This window comes from Hemiscyllium ocellatum, chromosome 5, assembly GCF_020745735.1.
Source record: "Hemiscyllium ocellatum isolate sHemOce1 chromosome 5, sHemOce1.pat.X.cur, whole genome shotgun sequence".
Classification (NCBI taxonomy): domain Eukaryota; kingdom Metazoa; phylum Chordata; class Chondrichthyes; order Orectolobiformes; family Hemiscylliidae; genus Hemiscyllium; species Hemiscyllium ocellatum.
The window spans coordinates 95,641,789-95,661,157 of NC_083405.1; the positions used below are offsets into that span (position 1 = coordinate 95,641,789).

Sequence of the window (19,369 nt, forward strand, 5' to 3'; positions counted from 1 at the left end):
CTGGCACTTGTGGAGACAGTGGTGAGAGGAGTTAGATCTATTTTAGGTGAGATGCCACATACTGGAGGCACTGAATGCACACATTGTGGCATAAAAGACTCCCAATGAAATATGGACATGAGAAAAAGGTGATAGATTGACTGCTGGCTTGAAACAAATGCTTTAGTGAAATGAAATCTCGTCTTCATTTAAATGGATGGCTGCAGTTTCAATTTGCACTGTACAATTTGCAAAAGAAACAGCAAGTTGCTGAGCATTTAAGAAGACAGATGTCTCCCAGTGCAATGCTTGCAAAGAATGAACGGAAGATCTTTTCTTTGTTTTGAAATTTTGGTTGTGCACTTGGAAGGAGATCACTTAACGCAAGTCAATATTTCTCTCCATTGAGCAGTCTCTTTAAAACTACAGTCCTGCCTGATATCTGTAGCCCTGTACATACTCTTCCTGCAAGTGCACATCCAGCTTTCTTGGAATCATTTATTATTCTACCTCTTCATGGGAGATCAGGGTTCAATTTTAAAAATTGACACTTGTTTGTTTTTGCATCTCAAATTTTATGATCTTTTGTATGGATCTCTTTTCTAAATGATGTCTGTCTTTTGCTTCCTCTTGTAAGTATCCCTCAATCTGTTTTTCCTGTAGTCTACACCTTTCAATTACCATTACTTGTTTTTAATAATTACATCATTTTTGCTTTGTCTTTCTATCTTTGTATCTATTTTGTCTAACTTTATGACTTGCCTTTGTATCAATTGGTACCTTTTTAAAATTTCCGGGAACACATTTCTCATTCCACTTTCTATGTTCTCCTGGAATCTCTAACAATCCTCCTTCTCTTCTATCCAAATGCAAATTATTTTGCTGCAAATTCCAATGTTGTACTCCCTAAGCCCTAGTATAATCACTAATTTATTTTAATAAAAAATGACCCAAGATTATATGAATTCCAATCTTTCCCCAATCTAAACCAGATGAAATGGGGAGACAGACAGATAGCATTGTCAACAAAAGCTCTTCACTATACTAAAAATTTCACTGACAACAGTGGGTTTTGGGTAGGAGTTGACAGCGACTCTTGTAATTTTAGAAACTTTGATGCAAAGACAACAATAAATCAATGCGAAAGCTAAACATAACCATCTTTCTAGGAATAGAATGAGCATATTAGAAATCAAGTGAGTCAATTTTTAGTTGTATACAGACGGTTGACATTAACTGTGGTTTCACTTATACTTAGCCAGTAGAAACACGCTGAAACTGGTGAGTTAGGGTAGGAATTTTTGTAAGGTCTACCTCTCCTTGATGTAAATACTTAGTGTTTATAAAGATTAGCTTCCATTCTATCCTTCACCACCAGACTTTGGAGATTATAAAAGTTGCCCATGTATGAGAGCTCAATTTTACAGAAAGCTGCTGTGTAAAGCCTATTGTTTGTTTGTCTATTTCGGAAACAATGAAAATGACTTCAGGTTGTGGGATGTGCCAGGATGTTGATGAAAATTTTCAAAATGCTGCACACTCAAACATTTGATGGGTGGTGCAGTATTTCCTTCTGTGGCTAATACACAGGAGGTTCGGCAGACTTCCCAGACTTTGTTCTGTGTTGCCAATTGGTTTTGTTCCATCTTGCTTTGAAGTGAGCTACTAAGATTGAAGTTTATATCATCAGTCAGTCTCTCCCTTTCTGTATTTGTTGAGTCATGCAGTTCTGGCTGGCTTGTTTTCTTTTTAGTGCTGAGTACCTGAGAAACCATAATTATGAGAGATGCACTCCATTGATCTGATCCTTCACTCTTACCACCTCTGCTTTAGTTCTTGTACAAGTTTCTTAATGAAGGTACAACTCCATTTCTTCACATCTTTTTATCCTTTTCACGTGTTAATGCGATTTCCCTTTAATTTTCCTCTCCCTATTCTCTCATTTACTAAAAACTTCCTGCTCTGGTCTATTTATGTCATTGGCAAAGTTCACCCAAGCAACCATTCTTTCACAAGAACCGTAGACTGTTTTAGCACACTATTGCACTACGGCAGGCTCCACTGTGTGCAATCCTATACTTAACCTCTCCCCACCCAGCACCCCCAACCTACCCCAAACACTATCAACACCACTTCCACCCCAAACCAGTATTAATAAGCACACACAAATGTCAAATGCACTCCAGCAGGTATCACTCTAAAATTCAGGAACATAGATTCTGCATCTGTGGCACTGATGCCAGGTGGAGAACTCAGTAGCTGTTTCACATGTGGTTTGCTAATTCACTGAAAATTATATCCTCAACCAAAGTCCTTCCTGATCTATTTCAGCATCGTGTTGGAAAATGGATTTACACAGTGTTTGATTGAAGTGAGGGTTTGAAAATCCATATGAGTTCACTAACTTCTGTTCTGAGTTTATAATTTCCAAACTGGCGGTGTCATTTTCTCATTCTGGCAAACTGTTCTTTTTATTGCAATTCATGGTGAGCTGTCTTTCATGACCCATGCCATCTATTCTCATTCAATTCTTCATTCTTCAACTCATTGTGCACCAGTGCTGTGCGATGTCTATATCTCAGAATTGTGTGGCACGAGAGATGGAAGTGCTTGCAGAAGATCAGGCTTTGTGATGTTCATGTTGCTGGCATCACATCCAACACCCCAGCTCCGCAGCACTTGAAACACTGCAAGCCAGGAATTGCCCCACATGCTATGGTCCTGTACTGTTATCCCCAAGGAAATGGCACAGAGAAGTTAGCTCCTCAGCTCACCAACACCGATCTGAAGGTGCTGATGCTGCTTCTCCTACTGGTTGTTGAAAGAGACCATGCTACCAGACTTAGCTAGTCTGGACCAAGATGGCAGCCTAGGTCAGGGCAGTGTCCTGCAGAGAGAAGGTCTAAGAACTTCAGTCCCCTGTAACAGTAAGTGCTGCCAGCTTCTCGTCAGGTGCCCACTCACTCTAACTTTGCCACTGCCCATTCATCTCACCAAGACTCTCAAACAATATTCTCACTATTGTATGCATACCTCTGCTCAATGGCTCTTGCAAACCTCATTTTCCCAATTAATAAATTGTTCCTGGCCTCTGCACTTCCTACTTGCTCAGTGGAGATGTTTCACTATCTCTTGTGCTCATCAGCACCACTAACTGCTCCTCCATCCATTGCATCTCTTTGCAGGAAAAAGTGTTTTCATTGCCTTACACCCTGACTGATGTCTCCACAGCACCGGGATCAATTGCACCTGACCTGCAGGACTGACTGTAGCTGAACTCTGGACTGGAGTTTAATGACTGTGATGGTACCCCTTATCTAACTGACTAGTTGCACCTTGACTGCACCAAGGACTGATCATTGACTTTCAGACATGGGCAGCTGTTTGAAACACATGCTGTGCTTTTGCTAAGTGAGTTGCTGGCAAGTCCTGTAAATGTGAAATTGATATTGCAACAACCCTACAGCTGCATATCCTTTTCCTTTTGACTGTTCAGCATTCCAAATTGTACTAAGTTGCCTGCCTTTCCGTTTGTACTAAAAAATAATACAAAGACATAGAGGCTGGTAGTTTCCAAAAAACACGAATCTGATGCAGTCAGTATGGTTACAATGAGATGCACTTGTGAGCGAAGCAACCTGGCAGAAGGATATAAATTGTAAGTGTCCCGGTGCTCCAAAGTGAAGCCTTGTTGGGCTAGTTTAGTGCAAAGGTCGGTCTGAAAGCAGCCATGAAAATGTGGTGAGGTTGATGGTTTGGCAATGCTGACTTACAGGTATGAGGGCTGGAAGAGGATGGGGCATCCATGCAACATGCCAGAAAGTGATGGAGAAGGTGAAGTTCTCTGAATGTCCAGAGAAACACATGGTGAGCTACTGCCATCAGGTAGCCAGTCCAGCTGCCATGTAGGGAGATAGTGCAGTCGAGTTTCTTAGGGAGGAGGAGAATTGGGAGCTGCAGAGAAATAAGTGACTTTAGCTAATTGGGATGCAAGTGCACAAAATTTACTCTGTTCAGTGATTTTTATAAAAATTGTAATAAAACCTTTTTTTCCTCAACATCTTAACCTAACTGCAATTAGTGTCTCAGTTTTATTTAGCTCAAGAAACAAATGAATGTAAAATGCTTTTATACTTTACCATGTCTCACATTTTAAATGTATAAATAGTGGCTTGCAATTTGGGAGTATTTAGAAGGGAACTCGGTGGAGCCAGGAAAGTTGAACTTAGGAGACCAGTGGGAGCCAAGCCTGTTCAGCATCATATGACTAGGCTCAGCCTTTTACCCTGTTTTTACTTGATAGAAGATGTTAACACTATTCTCACTTTTGCAACCACTTGTGCATTCCAGTGTCAATGACGGGATGGCTGAATGCTTTTGATGTAAAAAGCTTTCTCAGTTAAGAGAACAGCTGGAATCTGCACATAAACATATGCTGGCAATTAGGTAACAGATCCAAGAGACGTGGGATTTGGGGTTGAAAAACATTTTGAATTGGACATCAGTGAGGCATGCAGCAGATGAGCACTCAAATGGAGGACATTAGTGGGAGTATTAGTTGAAAAGTGTTCTTGAGGGAAAAGGAGGAACCAGAAATGCAAAAGGCATATCCAAAGATGATTCAACAATTGTGAGCAAAAATACAACTAAACTGAAATGATTCTAGCCTTTTCTCAAAAATATCTCCTATTGCTTGCTTTTAAACAGCTGAATTGGAAGATAAAATGAGTACTTTTGGAAGTCTAAATTTAAAAACTTTAACATCCACGGGCATTTTATTCGAAGAATTATGATTTTACCCATTTACCCATTTTTACCCAGTAGGTTAGTCGCATCTTGTGCCAACCTATACGTATTCTATTCCCTCCCACAGTCCAAACTTATTCAGTTGAACATACTTTATTCCAGCTTAACTTGGTGTTCTCTGGCCAGGCCACCATGATCTTATATCCTCACCTCGTAAGTACTAATAGTGATCAATTAATTTAGAAAAGAATGGTGCCACTAACTGGCGATTGGGACAGCTCTGCCTTTGCTCTCCACTCTCTGGAGGGAAACTTGTGTTCATCACTTCCCACAGCAACATGGAAAATATTAGGAACCAAGTAATGCATTGTAACAGTGACCATCCCCAGTTCAATACACATCATTGTCAAAATTGGAGTTTGTAGTTCTGAGTTGGTCACTTGTTGAGAATAATCTGGGTAATTATTTGACTAAAGTTAAGTGTTTTGTTGCATTGTTTACATGCACTTTTCTGCAAATATTTATATGCATTCAAAATATAATTTAGCTGTAGCATTCTAGTTCTGTAACTGGCAGTGCAGCTATTTATAAGAAGGTCTCCTTGTTGGCAGGCTTGTGAGGCAGTAATCTAGTGAGATTCCAATGAGAAATGAACAGTGATCATGATACTTGAAAATAATTAGCTGGAATTATCCTTTAACCTGCTAATGTACCGTTACTTGCCTTTATAATGATTCTCCTAGTTATAGATCTTGTTTTCTGCATTTTTCCCCTGATTTGTGGCAGGAGGTCTCCACTAGTGCAGAGCAATGCAATACCTGACTATTTTGGACACAGGACCGATTTAAACCTGGACGGGAACAGTTGGATGAAGGAAAGCAGCTACGAAGGTGCTGTGGGGATCTCTTTACCCAAGGCAGAAGATGAAGTATTCTGGCTAGAGTATGGCGATGGAAGAGGCCCAGCAATGTCCTTGGTGGAGTGGGTAGGGGAGTTGACATGTTTGGCCACAGGGCAGTGGGGTTGTTTAGCGTGTGAACTTACCTCTGCGTAGCTTGACACTGTCCAGGATCTCCCCATGCATGTTTTGGACACCACCCATGCCCTCCAGTTCCTCCATGACTTTCATTTCCCTGGCCCCCAATGCCTCTTCCCTATGGACATCCAGTCCCTGTATACCTTTGTTCGCCATGACGAAGGGCTCTCAGCCCACTGTTTCTTCCTATCCCGCCCACCCAACTAGTATCCTTCCAATGATACACTCATTCGATTGGCAGACCTGGCCCTCCCTCCAACAATTTTTCTCCTTCGAATCCCCCCACTTCCTCCAGACCAAAGAGATAGTCATGGGCCCCAGCTATGCCTCCCTGTTCGTCAGGTATGTGGAACAGTCCATCTTCCACAGCTATACCACCACACCTGCCTTTTCCTCTCCTACATCTATGACAGTATTGGCACTGCCTCGTGCTCCCACGAGGAAGTTAAACAGTTCATCAACTTTATAAACACCTTCCATCCTGACCTCCAGTTCACCTGGACTATTTCAGACACTCCCCTCCCCTTCCTGGATCTCTCCGTTTCCATTTCCGGCAATCGACTCAATATGGACATCTACTTCAAACCTACCAATTCCTACAGCTACCTGGACTGCACCTCCTCCCACCATGCCTCCTGTAAAAATGCTATCCCTTATTCCCAACTCCTCTGCCTCTCGGAGGATGAACTCTACCATAGAACACCCCAGATGGTGGCCGCCTCCTAAGACCACAACTTTCCATCCGACATGGTCGTCAATGCCCTGCAGTATATCTCCTTCACTTTCCACACCTCCACCCTTGAACCCCACTCCTCCAATTGTAACAAGGTCAGAACCCCCCGGTCTTCACCTTCCACCCCACCAACCTCCGGATACATTACATCATCATCCTCCACCATTTCTGCCACCAGTAAACAGACCCCACCCCTAGGGATATATTTCCTTTCCCATCCCTATCTGAGTTCCAGAAAGACTATTCCCTCCGCCACTCCCTTGTTAGCTCACGTCCCCCACCAACTCACCCTCTTTTCCTGGTACCTTCCACTGCCACTGCAAGCGGTGCAAAACATAGCAACCCACCCAGGTCGTCTCTTCTGCCCCATCTTTTACTAATGATCCAGGGACCTGGGTTTGAATCACACCTTAGCAGATAAAATTTAGATTCAATTTTAAATTGAGAGTCTACTGATGAAGGAGAAAGTGAGGTCTGCAGATGCTGGAGATCAGAGCTGAAAATGTGTTGCTGGAAAAGCACAGCAGGTCAGGCAGCATCCAAGGAACAGGAGATTCGACATTTCAGGCATTCCTGAAGAAGGGCTTATGCCCGAAACGTCGAATCTCCTGTTCCTTGGATGCTGCCTGACCTGTGTTTTTCCAGCAACACATTTTCAGTCCACTGATGAAACCAATACAGATTGTCGGGAAGGAAACTGCCATCCTTACCTGGTCTGGCTTATGTGATTCTGGATCCATAGCAATGTGGTTGATTTTTAACTGCCCTCTGGGCAATTAAGGTTCAGCAGTAAATGCCGGCCTGTCGTGCCTACATCCTGTGAATGAATAATTTTGTCTTAAATTGGTGCCCCTTTATTCTGGCACTGTGCTCTTGGTCCTAGATTCTGAATGAGATGAAACAGCCTTTCAGCATTTGCATCAAGCCCCTTAAGAATCCTGTCTGCCTTAATGAAATCACCTTTCATTCTTGTTAAAATCCCGTTAGTCTTTGTTTTAGTTTTGCTTGTAGAATAATCCCTCCATATTGGAGATCTTTGTAGTTAAACTTCTCTGAACTGCCTCCAATGAAATTTTATCCTCCCTTAAATAAGGGAATGAAAACTGCTCACAGTTGTCTGAATGTGGTCTCACCAGCACTCTATACAGTTGAACTTCTCAACTCTTACATTCCAAACAATATTCCATCAGCCTTCCTGATTACCTGTTACCCCCGTGTGCGAGCTTCCTGTCTTTGATGCTGCAGCCTTTTGCAGTTTTTTCCATTTACATAATATTCTGTTCTTTTGTTCTGCCTCGCACAATAAACAAATTTGCATTTTCCCACCATACATATTATTTACCAATCTGTTGTCCATTTATTTAACCCATCAATGTATTTCTGTAAACTGTTGGTATTCCCCTCATTGCTTGCCCTTCCACTTGTTTCAGTATTGTCTGTAAATTTTGCTGTAGTGTGTCCACTCCGTGTCTCCATGTCATGAATATTTATTGTAAGTAGCTGAAGCCAGGTATGGGTATCTGTGGAACACCACTGCTTGCAGGTCACCAGCCTGAAAAAGAAGCTCTTGTCCACATTTTCTAATTCCTGCCTGTTAGCCAATTCTCCATCCGTGCCAATTTACTACTTTTAACCTTATGGGCTCTTCTCTTATCACCAGACCTTTTGTGAGATACGTTGGCAAATGCCTTCTGAAAGTCTAAGGACAACACATCTACTGGTTACCCTTTATCTACTCTGGTTAAAACTCTCTTAAAAGAACTCAATAAATTAATCAGACATGAATCGAGCAATCTCAGATCTTCCAGTGTGACAGAAGCAGCAGAATGTAATGTTCATTTTTTTAAAAAAAAGCTAGAGAAGTGGCATGTCAAGATGAAGATACCATTTCTCCAACCTTTCTTGTTTTCTACATATAAATGATTTTACAGCCTGGCAACCAACATAAGTCACCATACGCAGCAAACCTTATGAATGATCCTGATCCCAGACAAGTTCAGTGGGGCTTGCTTGGAGTCCTTGTCCCTACCACTGAGCCAAGTCTAGAGGCTGTCTGCTAAGCTATAGTGGGCTGTGAAAATCCAGTCCTTAATTTCCACAAGTTTGGTCTCTTGTGTTGTGTCTTACAGTCAGAATGTCAGTCTACCTTTTAAGAGGTATCATTCATGTGTCATAGCATATGACCTGTATATCTCATATCCATCTTGCCTCTGATCATTTGAAACGTTACTCTCGCTTGAAAGTGGCTTCTCTGCTGTAAACATAATCACTTATTCTTGGTACAGACACTTGTGTGTCTGTTGTAGTAAATGTCTTTGAATTCACTAGTACTACAGTATCCAGTCCCACTTATGATACGGGCGTAACATAATCATTGCATCAGGTAATACGTGGAGATAAATGCATGCCATTCTGGAGGGTATCTCTGCAATAATGCAACCATTGGATGCTGCAAAGAGGGTATGTTATGATCTTACTGTATGGGTCAGTTAGGATGAGATGAATGGACTTTTTTATCTCATGTGATTTTATATTAAAAATACATTCTTGATCTTTAGTCAGTTCACTTATCCTGTATTTTGAGCTTGGAATCTTTTGCTAATCTGAGGTGCATTTCAACTAATGTTATTTTTTTTTACAAGTCTAAATCTGTGATTTAAGCCTACTTTTTCCATCAAATAAAATGTGTGGCTTCCCAGCTGAATGCTTTGTGCTCTAATCTTGGTATGCTTTGATGTTATCCCTACCATTTTTACACAATGTATTTACTGGAGTATTTTTTATCATGACATTTTTGAGTACGTGGTAAGGTGATTGGGGCAAATTTCAAATTCTACCCTCTTTGCCCCAACACACAGAATTGTTGCTGTACAAAAAGCACAAAAACTAACTGGGAAGCCCAAGGCCAACGTAAAATTGATCCTTTTGAATTTTACTTATTTGGATAAACTGTTGGCACCATTTGCAGCATGTTAATTCTGGATCACTCTGCTTGCCAGCTCTCTGGTAAATGCTGGGGATCATGTCCATTCACTAGCAAGAGGAGCATTTTGGGATTAGGAGGGACATTCCTGATCAATTTGGCTCTGTGATTTTAACAAGAAACCTTTTGCAACTTGTCATTTCATTGACCAGGCTGCATCTGTGTAAAATCTGAGTGATGCAGCGTTCTATCTGGTCTGGGTCTGGATACAGTCAATGAACAGCAGCCTCCATTCTCAAAGACTAGCTAAAACCAATGTTGGGGCCCTTTTCAGACACTAATGACAGACTCAAATGCCTGTTTTACAAACTCTGTTGCCAGAGAATGACCTGGGATGTTTTTCCAATGTTCCTGGGTCACAGAGCATAACCCTGTGAAACGTAGTCAACCAGAAAGAGGCCTGCAATCAATGTACCGCTCACTCTGTCCTTGCTGTCAAAGTCGAGATTTCTAAGTAGAACTAAGGGGAGCTTTAATAACAGCACTGTCTCTGTTTTATAGCGTTAATTGAATAAAGCTGCTGTGTCGACAAACATTGTGTTCTCTATGCTTGAAGACTTTATATGTAAACTAACCAAGCACGTGAAAGAACAAATGAATACTAGTAGTTGCAAATATTGGGCCTATTCCGGCTGATATAATTAATAAAACCTATTCAAGTACAAATAAGAGGTACTTTTTACTCTTGATAGTATTTCCTTCTGACAATATTGATTCATTGTTGTGTTCCACCCACCACTGCCAACTGCAAGCAGTTATTTATGTTTGAGCTTTGACAATGACTAGCAGCATGGACATTAGCCTGCCCTTTCAGATATTTTGCATGTGCCTATATGTACTTTCTGACCAGGGTTTGTGTATAGTGACCAGTAGAGGGAGCCCAACCTGAGTTGTGTTTTGCTCTTTGGGACTGGAATGGGAGCAGCAGAAAAAAAGGCAAGAGGGGAGATGAGACCAATTGCTTTGCCCAGAATCCTCACTCAAGTTATTGGACTCGGGACAAACTGGATGTCTGTGATGTTATCTTAGCTGTGTAGATCAATTTCCAGTTGAATAAGCTCCATGCGTAAAATTGTCTCTTAAAGTAAACGATATAGCTCTTTTAAAACAAATTGAATTATAAACTTAAAGTACCAATCCTCACCCTCCCATCCTGCTGTAAATAACAGGTGTGTGCTAAATGAAGCAAATTATAACCTTGTTTGAAGTAGTTCCAAGCTGAGCAGAATTTTAATTAAGTTCAACTGACATGGAGCTAGAGCCAGATGTAAGTGAAGGACAGTCATGCTTACAAATAAGACTTTTCCCAAAGAAATCAATGCTGTCTCTATGTGATGGGACATTGCTCAGAGTGATGCTTTATTAAAATTGACAGAATGGAATGCCTACTGAGTGAAATATATCCCTTGGAAGGAACTGGTTATCAACCAGCTTCAGCAAATAACAGGTATCAGAGCATTGTGTTTGAAGGCAGAGCCCACTAGTTGTGATAATGAGCAAATTGAGGGAAAAAAAAAGTTCCTGTAGATGGAAATTTCACTATCTAATCACTGCATCAATTTAGCCAACAAATTATACAGTTAAGAATGGTTAAAGTTGACTTTGCAGTTAGGGCTAGTCTGCATCAGGGTTTGCCTGTTCCTTATTTATGTTGAAATGCACCATTTGAGTTCAGATTTATTTCTGATCAGGTGCTGCCCTCTTGTGTTCAATGAAAAATTTTACTTTCTCCTCTTTGGATTTTCTCCCTCAAAGTTGCTAACTCTGGTTCCTATAAATTCCTATAAATACTTCTATGTGGTTGGTCAAGATGCTCCTACCTCCGAATGACTTTAGTGCCAGAATGGTCAATCTCTTTACCAATAGCAAAGAACCACAACTGCTGAAAATCAAAAACACAAAGTACTCAGCACTTAGGTGGTCAGGCAGTGTCTGTGAAGAAAACAGACCAAGTAGTGTTTTAAACATGGAACCTTAATGGTTTTATCCTGAAGGCTTCTGAAAACACACCACTTTTTCTCACATTCCATGAAACCACTGACTTGCTGCACATGGCGGGAAAATGTTTCACATGGGCAACAAGAACATCGAAGCAGTTTCACTATCAAAAGTTGGAAAGCAGAATTATTACTGCTCTAATTTTTTTTTGTGTGTGTGTACAGTGGTTTAGAGAAATCCATAGATGGCCTGAGTAAGGATGCCTCTTCAACCCAGCAAACAATCACATTAAAAGATGTGGAGGAGGGTGCAGTTGCTCTGCGTCAGGTTGGAGAATGTCTGGCAGGCCTAAAAGGTAAGGTACTATATAAGAACATTGGGAATGCTGACAAAAGCAACGAGGTAAAATGATGCATACCCACCACACCGTTCATTGCTGACCTACATCAATGCCTGATCTGCCAATATCTCTGCCAAAACACAAGAAGTGTTTAAAGTAGCCTTGTATTTCAATTATTTCATAGCTTCACCACTCCCTTCCTCCTGGACAACAACCTCCACAGTATTCTTCTTTCTTAACCCTTTTATACTTCTTTCACTGCACTGGTAGTAGTTATGCATCAGCTTCATAGGGTTCATGTGTTGGATTTCAATTTCTATCTTGTCCCACTGCTGATAACCACCCACTCCCAAAATTCCAGCATCCTTAACAAACAGCCCTGAACCAATTTGGCCTCCTATAATTATGCTTTCATTAAACTCATTGGGATGTTTTTCTATGTCAAAGGTATTCTATAAATTCAAGTTCTAACCATGTTTCATGTCCTAAATTGTTTAGAATTCTATTAGGTAGATGACTGTTTTTGTTTCTTTTAGAAACAGAAAGTTCTGGGGAAACAAGGTCTGGCAGCATCAATACAGAGAGAAACCATTAACACTTTAAGTTGAGTATTACTTCTTCAAATCTGGATTTGAAGTATTGTCTGATTCGACTTGAAATGTTAACTCTCTCAACAGAAGCTTCCTGACCTGCTGAGTGTCCGCAGCACTTTGCTTTTATTATAGAGTTCAGTATCTGCAAACTCTTGAGTTTGTTTTGTACTTTTTTCCCACTAATATGTACAGTTGCTTGCATTGTTGGTGTTGTCTCCTTTATTTCTAAATACAACTTGCATTCGAAAAGGACCTTGTCAAAATTTGTAAAACATTGTGATTCATCAAATATCATTTGTGATATTTTGTTGTGCTGTTGCCAAAGTAATAGTGGTAAGTAGCTATTGGCATCCTGCTTTATCAATAAGCTGCACCATCTCTGATACTATTATATTGTGCTTGGAGCACAGAAACAGGTCATTCTGCCCACAAGCTCTGGGCAGAATAGTTGGGTAAAGACAACTGTTAATGTTGGGAAGGCAGAAAACCAGCTGCAAATAAGAATTCTTTTGACCTTGTTCTTGGTTTGTAAGGTACCAGAAATGTTCCTTGTGTACGTACAGTTTGAAAGTTTCGGCTTGTGTCTTTATTCCAGCCGAGTTCCCAGCTTTACAGAATAAAATGCGGGCAGTACTCCGTGTGGAGGTAGAAGCAGTGAAGTTCTTAAAGGAAGAGCCTCACAAGTTGGAGAGTCTACTAAAGAGAGTCAAAAGTATGACGGAGGTGCTCACAGGTTTAAGAAGGTAACTGCTAAAAGAACAAAATCTTTGTTATATTTATTGTATTGTGGTCATCGTTGTTTAACAAAATATTTTTCATTTGTCGAGAAATATTGCTATTTGATTACAGGCTGTTTATTAACATTTTGATATAGTGCTTCATATCTGAAGAGGACTGGGAAATGGCAATTTTTCTGCAGTTGAGGAGCAGCTAGTCAGTGCCACCTCAAAAGCCAAAGGCAAAGCTTGTGTTAATATAGAGGGAGAGATGAAAAATAGATAGGAGGTGGAAGATTCTCCTGTACACAGTTATTTTACATCTGCAACTTGCCTTTACCATCATAAATACCTCCCTTGTCTTGTGGTCTGGGTACCCTCACCAGTTGTTCCACTTGCTGCTCCTCCCTCTCTGTCAGCAGCATAAAAATCACGATTTTCTTGCACTGTTTAGTTCTGAAGACTTGAAACATTTTCCACTTCACAAATGCTGCCAGAGCTGCTAATTTTTATCTTGAATATTTTCTGCTTTTGTTTTAGATTTTTCAGCATCCATAGCATTTTGCTTTTATTTGACTATTGATTGCCCTGTTTAGTTGTCTTTTGAGTCCTTCTATATTGTGAAGACTTAGCTACGAAGAATGATATATATTCTGATGACTTTTTTGTGCATTGTCACAAAAAGGATGTTGTGACCGTTTTGGAGACGTGGATAGAGCAGGGACAGGAATGGTTGTTGCAGGTTATGGGGTTTAGATGTTTAACTAAGAACAAGGAAGGTGGTAAAAGAGGGGGAGGTATGGCATTAGTCAAAGACAATGTTACAGTGACAGGATGTTTGAGGACGACTCTACTGAGGTAGTATAGGCTGAGGTTAGAAACAGGAAAGGAGAGGTCATCCTGCTGGAAGTTTTCCGTAGACATCCGAAAAATTCCAGAGATGTAGAGAAAGGGATTGCAAAGATGATTCTAGATTAGAGCGAAAGTACAGGGTAGTTGTGATGAGGGCTTTAGCTTTCCAAATATTGACTGGAAATAGTTTGAGCACTTTTAGATGGGTCAGTTTTTGTCCAATGAGTCCAAGGAGATAGGTGAGGTTCTTAAAGAATTTTTTTTGTCTTTTTCCTGTGCGAATACTGACAATGTTGTGGAGGAGGAAATTGAGATTCAGGCTATTAGACTAGATGGGATTGAAGCTCATGAGGAGGTATTAGCAATTCTGGAAAATGTGAAAATAGTTAATACCCCTGGGCTGGATGGGATTTATCCAAGGATTCTCTGGGAAGCTAAGGAGGAGATTGCAGAACCTTTGGTTTTGATCTTTGTCATCATTGTCTACAAGAGTAGTGCCAGAAGACTGGAGGATAGTAAATATTCCCTTATTCAAGAAGGGGAGTAGAGACAACCCTGGTAATTATAGACCAGTAAGCCTTACTCCAGTTGTGGGTAAACTGTTGGAAAATATTATAAGAGATAGGATTTACCATCATCTAGAAAGGAATAAGTTGATTAGGGGTAGTCAACACTTTTGTGAAGGGTAGATTGTGCCTCTCAAACCTTATTGAGTTCTTTCAGAAGGTGAGCAAACAGGCAGATGAGGGTAAAGCCTTTGTGGTGCATATGGATTTCAGTAAAGCATTTGGTGAGGTTCCCCATGGTAGCGTATTGCAGAAAATACAAAGGCATGGGATTGAGGGGGATTTAGCAGTTTGGATCAGAAATTTGCTAGCTGAAAGAAGACAGAGGGTGGTGGTTGTTGGGAAATGTTCATCCTGGAGTTCAGTTACTAGTGGTGTATTGCAAGGATCTGTTCTGGGTCCACTGTTTGTCATTTTCATAAATGACCTGGATGAGGGTGTAAAAGGATAGGTTAGTAAATTTGCAGATGACACTAATGTCGGTGGAGTTGTGGACAGTGCCAAAAAATGTTGCAGGTTACAGAGGGACAAAGATAAGCTGCAGACCTGGGTTGAGATGGCAAATGAGTTTAGTGTGGAAAAGTGTGAGCTGATTCACTTTGGAAGGAGTATTGTGTGTTAAAAAATGTAGCTAGTCTTTGATCCCAACCCTGCTCACGAACTCCAGCATCTAATAATTCCCTCGAATTTACCTATTTCTGGTCTTTATGAAAACTGCTATTTCTCATCTTAAGTCTTTATACTCTTTTAATAGCCATGAACGTGTTTATGCTGATCTTGTGTTATACAGCTTTTAAACTTGACTATAGAATTTCTTCATCAAATCTTAAAAGTAGATCTTCAAGACATTTGTGCAACCCTGAGTGCATCTATTTCCTCTGTATTGGAAACAGTAGATCTAATCTTTGTCAGGATGTCTGAGGGTCGCGCTATCCTAGCACTTAAGAATTGTAACTTAATTGAGTTATTATTGAGGAGGCTAATGAGTTCAGACAGGCACAGTAATAACACTAATGATTTCAGAACAGCTTTTACCAACACTCCTGAGTTTGTAGACAGCACTGATACCATCTTCCCATCTTCCCATCTTCCCATCTTCCCATCTTCCCATCTTCCCATCTTCCCATCTCCCAACTCCCTTAGACTTGAATCATGATCTTCCATAGTTTAATGCATGTGATCTGCTCTCTCCCTTCAGTCACTTATGACCACTTGCAGGTACATACACTGACTACAGAAATGAAGCAGACTGGTAGTTTACTACTTACTCTACAGGATTATGAAGCTTATATGGGTGTTACAGAATCATAGAGATGTACAGCATGGAAACAGACCCTTTGGTCAGTATGGATGGGTTGGATCAGATATCCCAAGCCAATCTAGTCCCACCTGCCAGCACCTGGCCCATATCCCTCCAAACCCTTCCTATTCATTTACCCATCCAAATACCTCTTAAATGTTGCAATTGTACCAGCCTTCACTTCGTCTGGCAGCTCATTCCATACACGTACCACCTTCTGTGTGAAACATTTGCCCCTTAGGTCTCTTATATTTCCCCTCTCACCCTAAACATCTATAAGGTCACCCCTCAGCCTCTGACGGTCCAGGGAAACAGCCCCAGCCTGTTAAGCCTCTCCCTATAGCTCAAATCTTCCAACCCTGGCAACATCCTTGTAAATCTTTTCTGAACCCTTTCAAGTTTCTCAACATCTTTTCTATAGGAGGGAGATCAAAATTGCATGCAATATTCCAACAGCGGCCTAACCAATGTCCTGTACAGCTGCAACATGACCTCCCAACTCCTGTACTCAATATTCTGACCAAAGAAAGAAAGCATACCAAAAGCCGCTTTCACTATCCTATTTACCTGCGACTCCACTTTCAAGGAGCAATTAACCTGTACTCCAAGGTCTCTTTGATCAGCAACACTCTTGAGGACCTTACCATTAAGTGTATAAGTCCTGCTAAGATTTGCTTTCCCAAAATGCAGCACCTTGCATTTATCTGAATTAAACTCCATCTGCCATTTCTCAGCCCATTGGCCCATCTGATCAATATCCTGTTGTAATCTGAGGTACCCTCTTTGCTGTTCACTACACCTCCAAGTTTGGTGTCATCTGCAAACTTACTGTGTACCTCTCATGTTCGCATCCAAATCATTTCTGTAAATGACAAAAGGTAGAGGACTCAGCACCGATCCTTGTGGTACTCCACTGGTCAGAGGCCTCCAGTCTGAAAAACAACCCTCCACCACCACCCTCTGTCTTCTACCTTTGAACCAGTTCTGTATCCAAATGGCTAGTTCTCCCTGCGTTCTGTGATATCTAACCTTGCTAATCAGCCTCCCATGGGGAACCTTTTCGAATGCCTCACAAGTCCATATAGATCACGTCCACTACTCTGTCCTCATCAATCTTCTTTGTTACTACTTCAAATAAAACTCAGTCAACTTTGTGAGACATGATTTCCCACGCAGAAAACCATGTTGACTATCCCTAATCCGTCCTTGCCTTTCCAAATACATGTACATCCTGTCCCTCAGGATTCCCTCCAACAACTTGTCCACCACTGACGTCAGGATCAGTGGTCTATAGTTCTCTGGCTTGTCCTTACCACCTTTCTTAAACAGTGGCACCACGTTAGCCAGCTTAGTCTTCCAGCACCTCACCTGTGACTGTCGACAATACAAATATCTCAGCAAGAGGCCCAGCAATCACTTCTCTAGCTTCCCACAGATTTTTAGGGTACACCTGGTCAGGTCCTGGGTATTTATCCATCTTGATGCACTTCAAGACAACTAGCACTTCCTCCTCTGTAATATGGACATTTTTCAAGATAACACCATCTATTTCCCTACAGTCTATATCTTCATATCCTTTTCCACAGTAAATACTGATGCAAAATATTCATTTAGTATCTCCCCCATCTCCTGTGGCTCCACACAAAGGCCGCCTTGCTGATCTTTGAGGGGCCCTATTCTCTCCCTAGTTACCCTTTTGTCCTTAATATATTTGTAAAAACCCTTTGGATTCTCCTCAATTTTATTTGCCAAAGCTATCTCATGTCCCCATTTTGCCCTCCTGGTTTTCCTCTTAAGTGTACTCCTACTTTCTTTATACTCTTCTAAGTTTTCTCTCGATCCAGCCTGTCTATACATTACATGTGCTTCCTTCTTTTTCTTAACCAAGCCTTCAATTTCTTTAGTCATCCAGCATTCCTTACACTACCAGCCTTTGCTTTCACCCTGATAGGAATATTCATTCTCTGGACTCTCGTCTCATTTCTGAAGGCTTCACATTTTCCAGCCATCCTGCGAACATCTGCCCCCAATCAGCTTTCAAACGTTCTTGCCTAATACCGTCAAAATTGGCTTTTCTCCAGTTTAGAACTTCAACTTTCAGATCTGGTCTATCCTTTTCCATCATTATTTTAAATCTAATAGAATTATGGTCGCTGGCCCCAAAGTGCTCCCCCACTGACACCTCAGTCACCTATCCTGCCTTATTTCCCAAGCATAGGTGAAGTTTTGCACCTTCTGTAGTAGGTACATCCGCATGCTGAATCAGAAAATTGTCTTGTACGCACTTAAGAAACTCCCCTGCATCTAAACCCTTAATACTATGGCAGTCCCAGTCTATGTTTGGAAAGTTAAAATCCCCTAACATAGCCACTCTATTATTCTTATAGATAACTGAGATCTCCTTACAAGTTTGTTTCTCAATTTCCCTTTGACTATTAGGGGGTCTATAATACAATGCCAATAAGGTGATCATCCCTTTCTTATTTCTCAGTTCCACCCAAATAACTTCCCTGGATGTATTTCCAGGAATATCCTTCCTCAGCACAGCTGTAATGCTATCCCTTATCAAAAATGCCACTTCCCCTCCTCTCTTGCCTCCCTTTCTATCCTTCCTGTAGCATTTGCATCCTGGAACATTTAAGCTGCCAGTCCTGCCCATCCCTGAGCCATGTTTCTGTAATTGCCATGATATCCCAGTCCCATGTTCCTAACCATGCCCGGAGCTCATCTGCCTTCCCTTTGCATTGAAATAAATGCAGTTTAATTTATTAGTCGTACCTATTCCTTGCCTGCCCTGACTGTTTGACTTGCTTCTGTTCTCAACTGTACCAGTGTCGGATTGATCGCTTTCCTCAATATCTCCCTGGGTCCCAAACCAACCACCCCGCCCCCACTGCCCACCTTACCAGTTTAAATCCACCTGAGCAGCTCTAGCAAATTTCCCTGCCAGTATATTAGTCCCCTTCCACTTTAGGTGCAATCTGTCCTTCTTGTACAGGTCACTTCTACCCCAAAAGAGATTCCACTGATCCAACAATGTGAATCCTTCCCCCATATACCAGCTCCTCAGCCATGTATTCATCTGCTCTATCCTCCTATTCGTGCCCTCACTAGCTTGTAGCACTGGGAGTAATCCAGATGTTACCACTCTTGACTTCCTTTTTAAATTCCTGCCTAAATCTGTAATCTCCTTTCAGAATCTCAACCTTTTTCCCTTCCTATGTTGTTGGTTCCAATGTGGACAATGACCTCTTGCTGGCCCCTCTCCCCCGTGGGAACATTCTGCACCCACTCTGAGACCTCCTTGATACTGGCACCAGGGAAGCAACATACCATTCTGATTTTTCGCTGCTGTCCACAGAAACTTCTGTCTGTACCTCTGACTAGACCGTCCCCTAACACAATTCTCTTGGAACCTGACGTACCCCTCGTTGCATTAGAACCAGTTTCGATACCAGAAACTTGGCTGTTCATGCTACGTCCTTCCGAGAATCCATCTCCCCATACATTTTCCAAAACAGCATACCTGTTTGAAATGGGTATAGCCACAAAAGGTTGCTGCCCTAGGTGCCTACCTCTCTTACCTT

General features: G+C 41.4%; 1 protein-coding gene across 7 annotated transcripts in view; it reads left to right on the plus strand.

Annotated features, from left to right (window-relative positions):
- The window catches only part of si:ch211-285f17.1 (sickle tail protein), a 689,517-nt gene that overhangs the window by 625,445 nt on the left and 44,703 nt on the right, over nt 1-19,369 (plus strand). For all 7 annotated transcript variants that reach the window (XM_060825000.1, XM_060825002.1, XM_060825004.1 and 4 more), the window contains 2 exons: nt 11,640-11,770; nt 12,944-13,091. In XM_060825000.1, the coding sequence (XP_060680983.1) occupies nt 11,640-11,770; nt 12,944-13,091 (279 nt within the window). The remainder of the gene's footprint in view (nt 1-11,639; nt 11,771-12,943; nt 13,092-19,369) is intronic.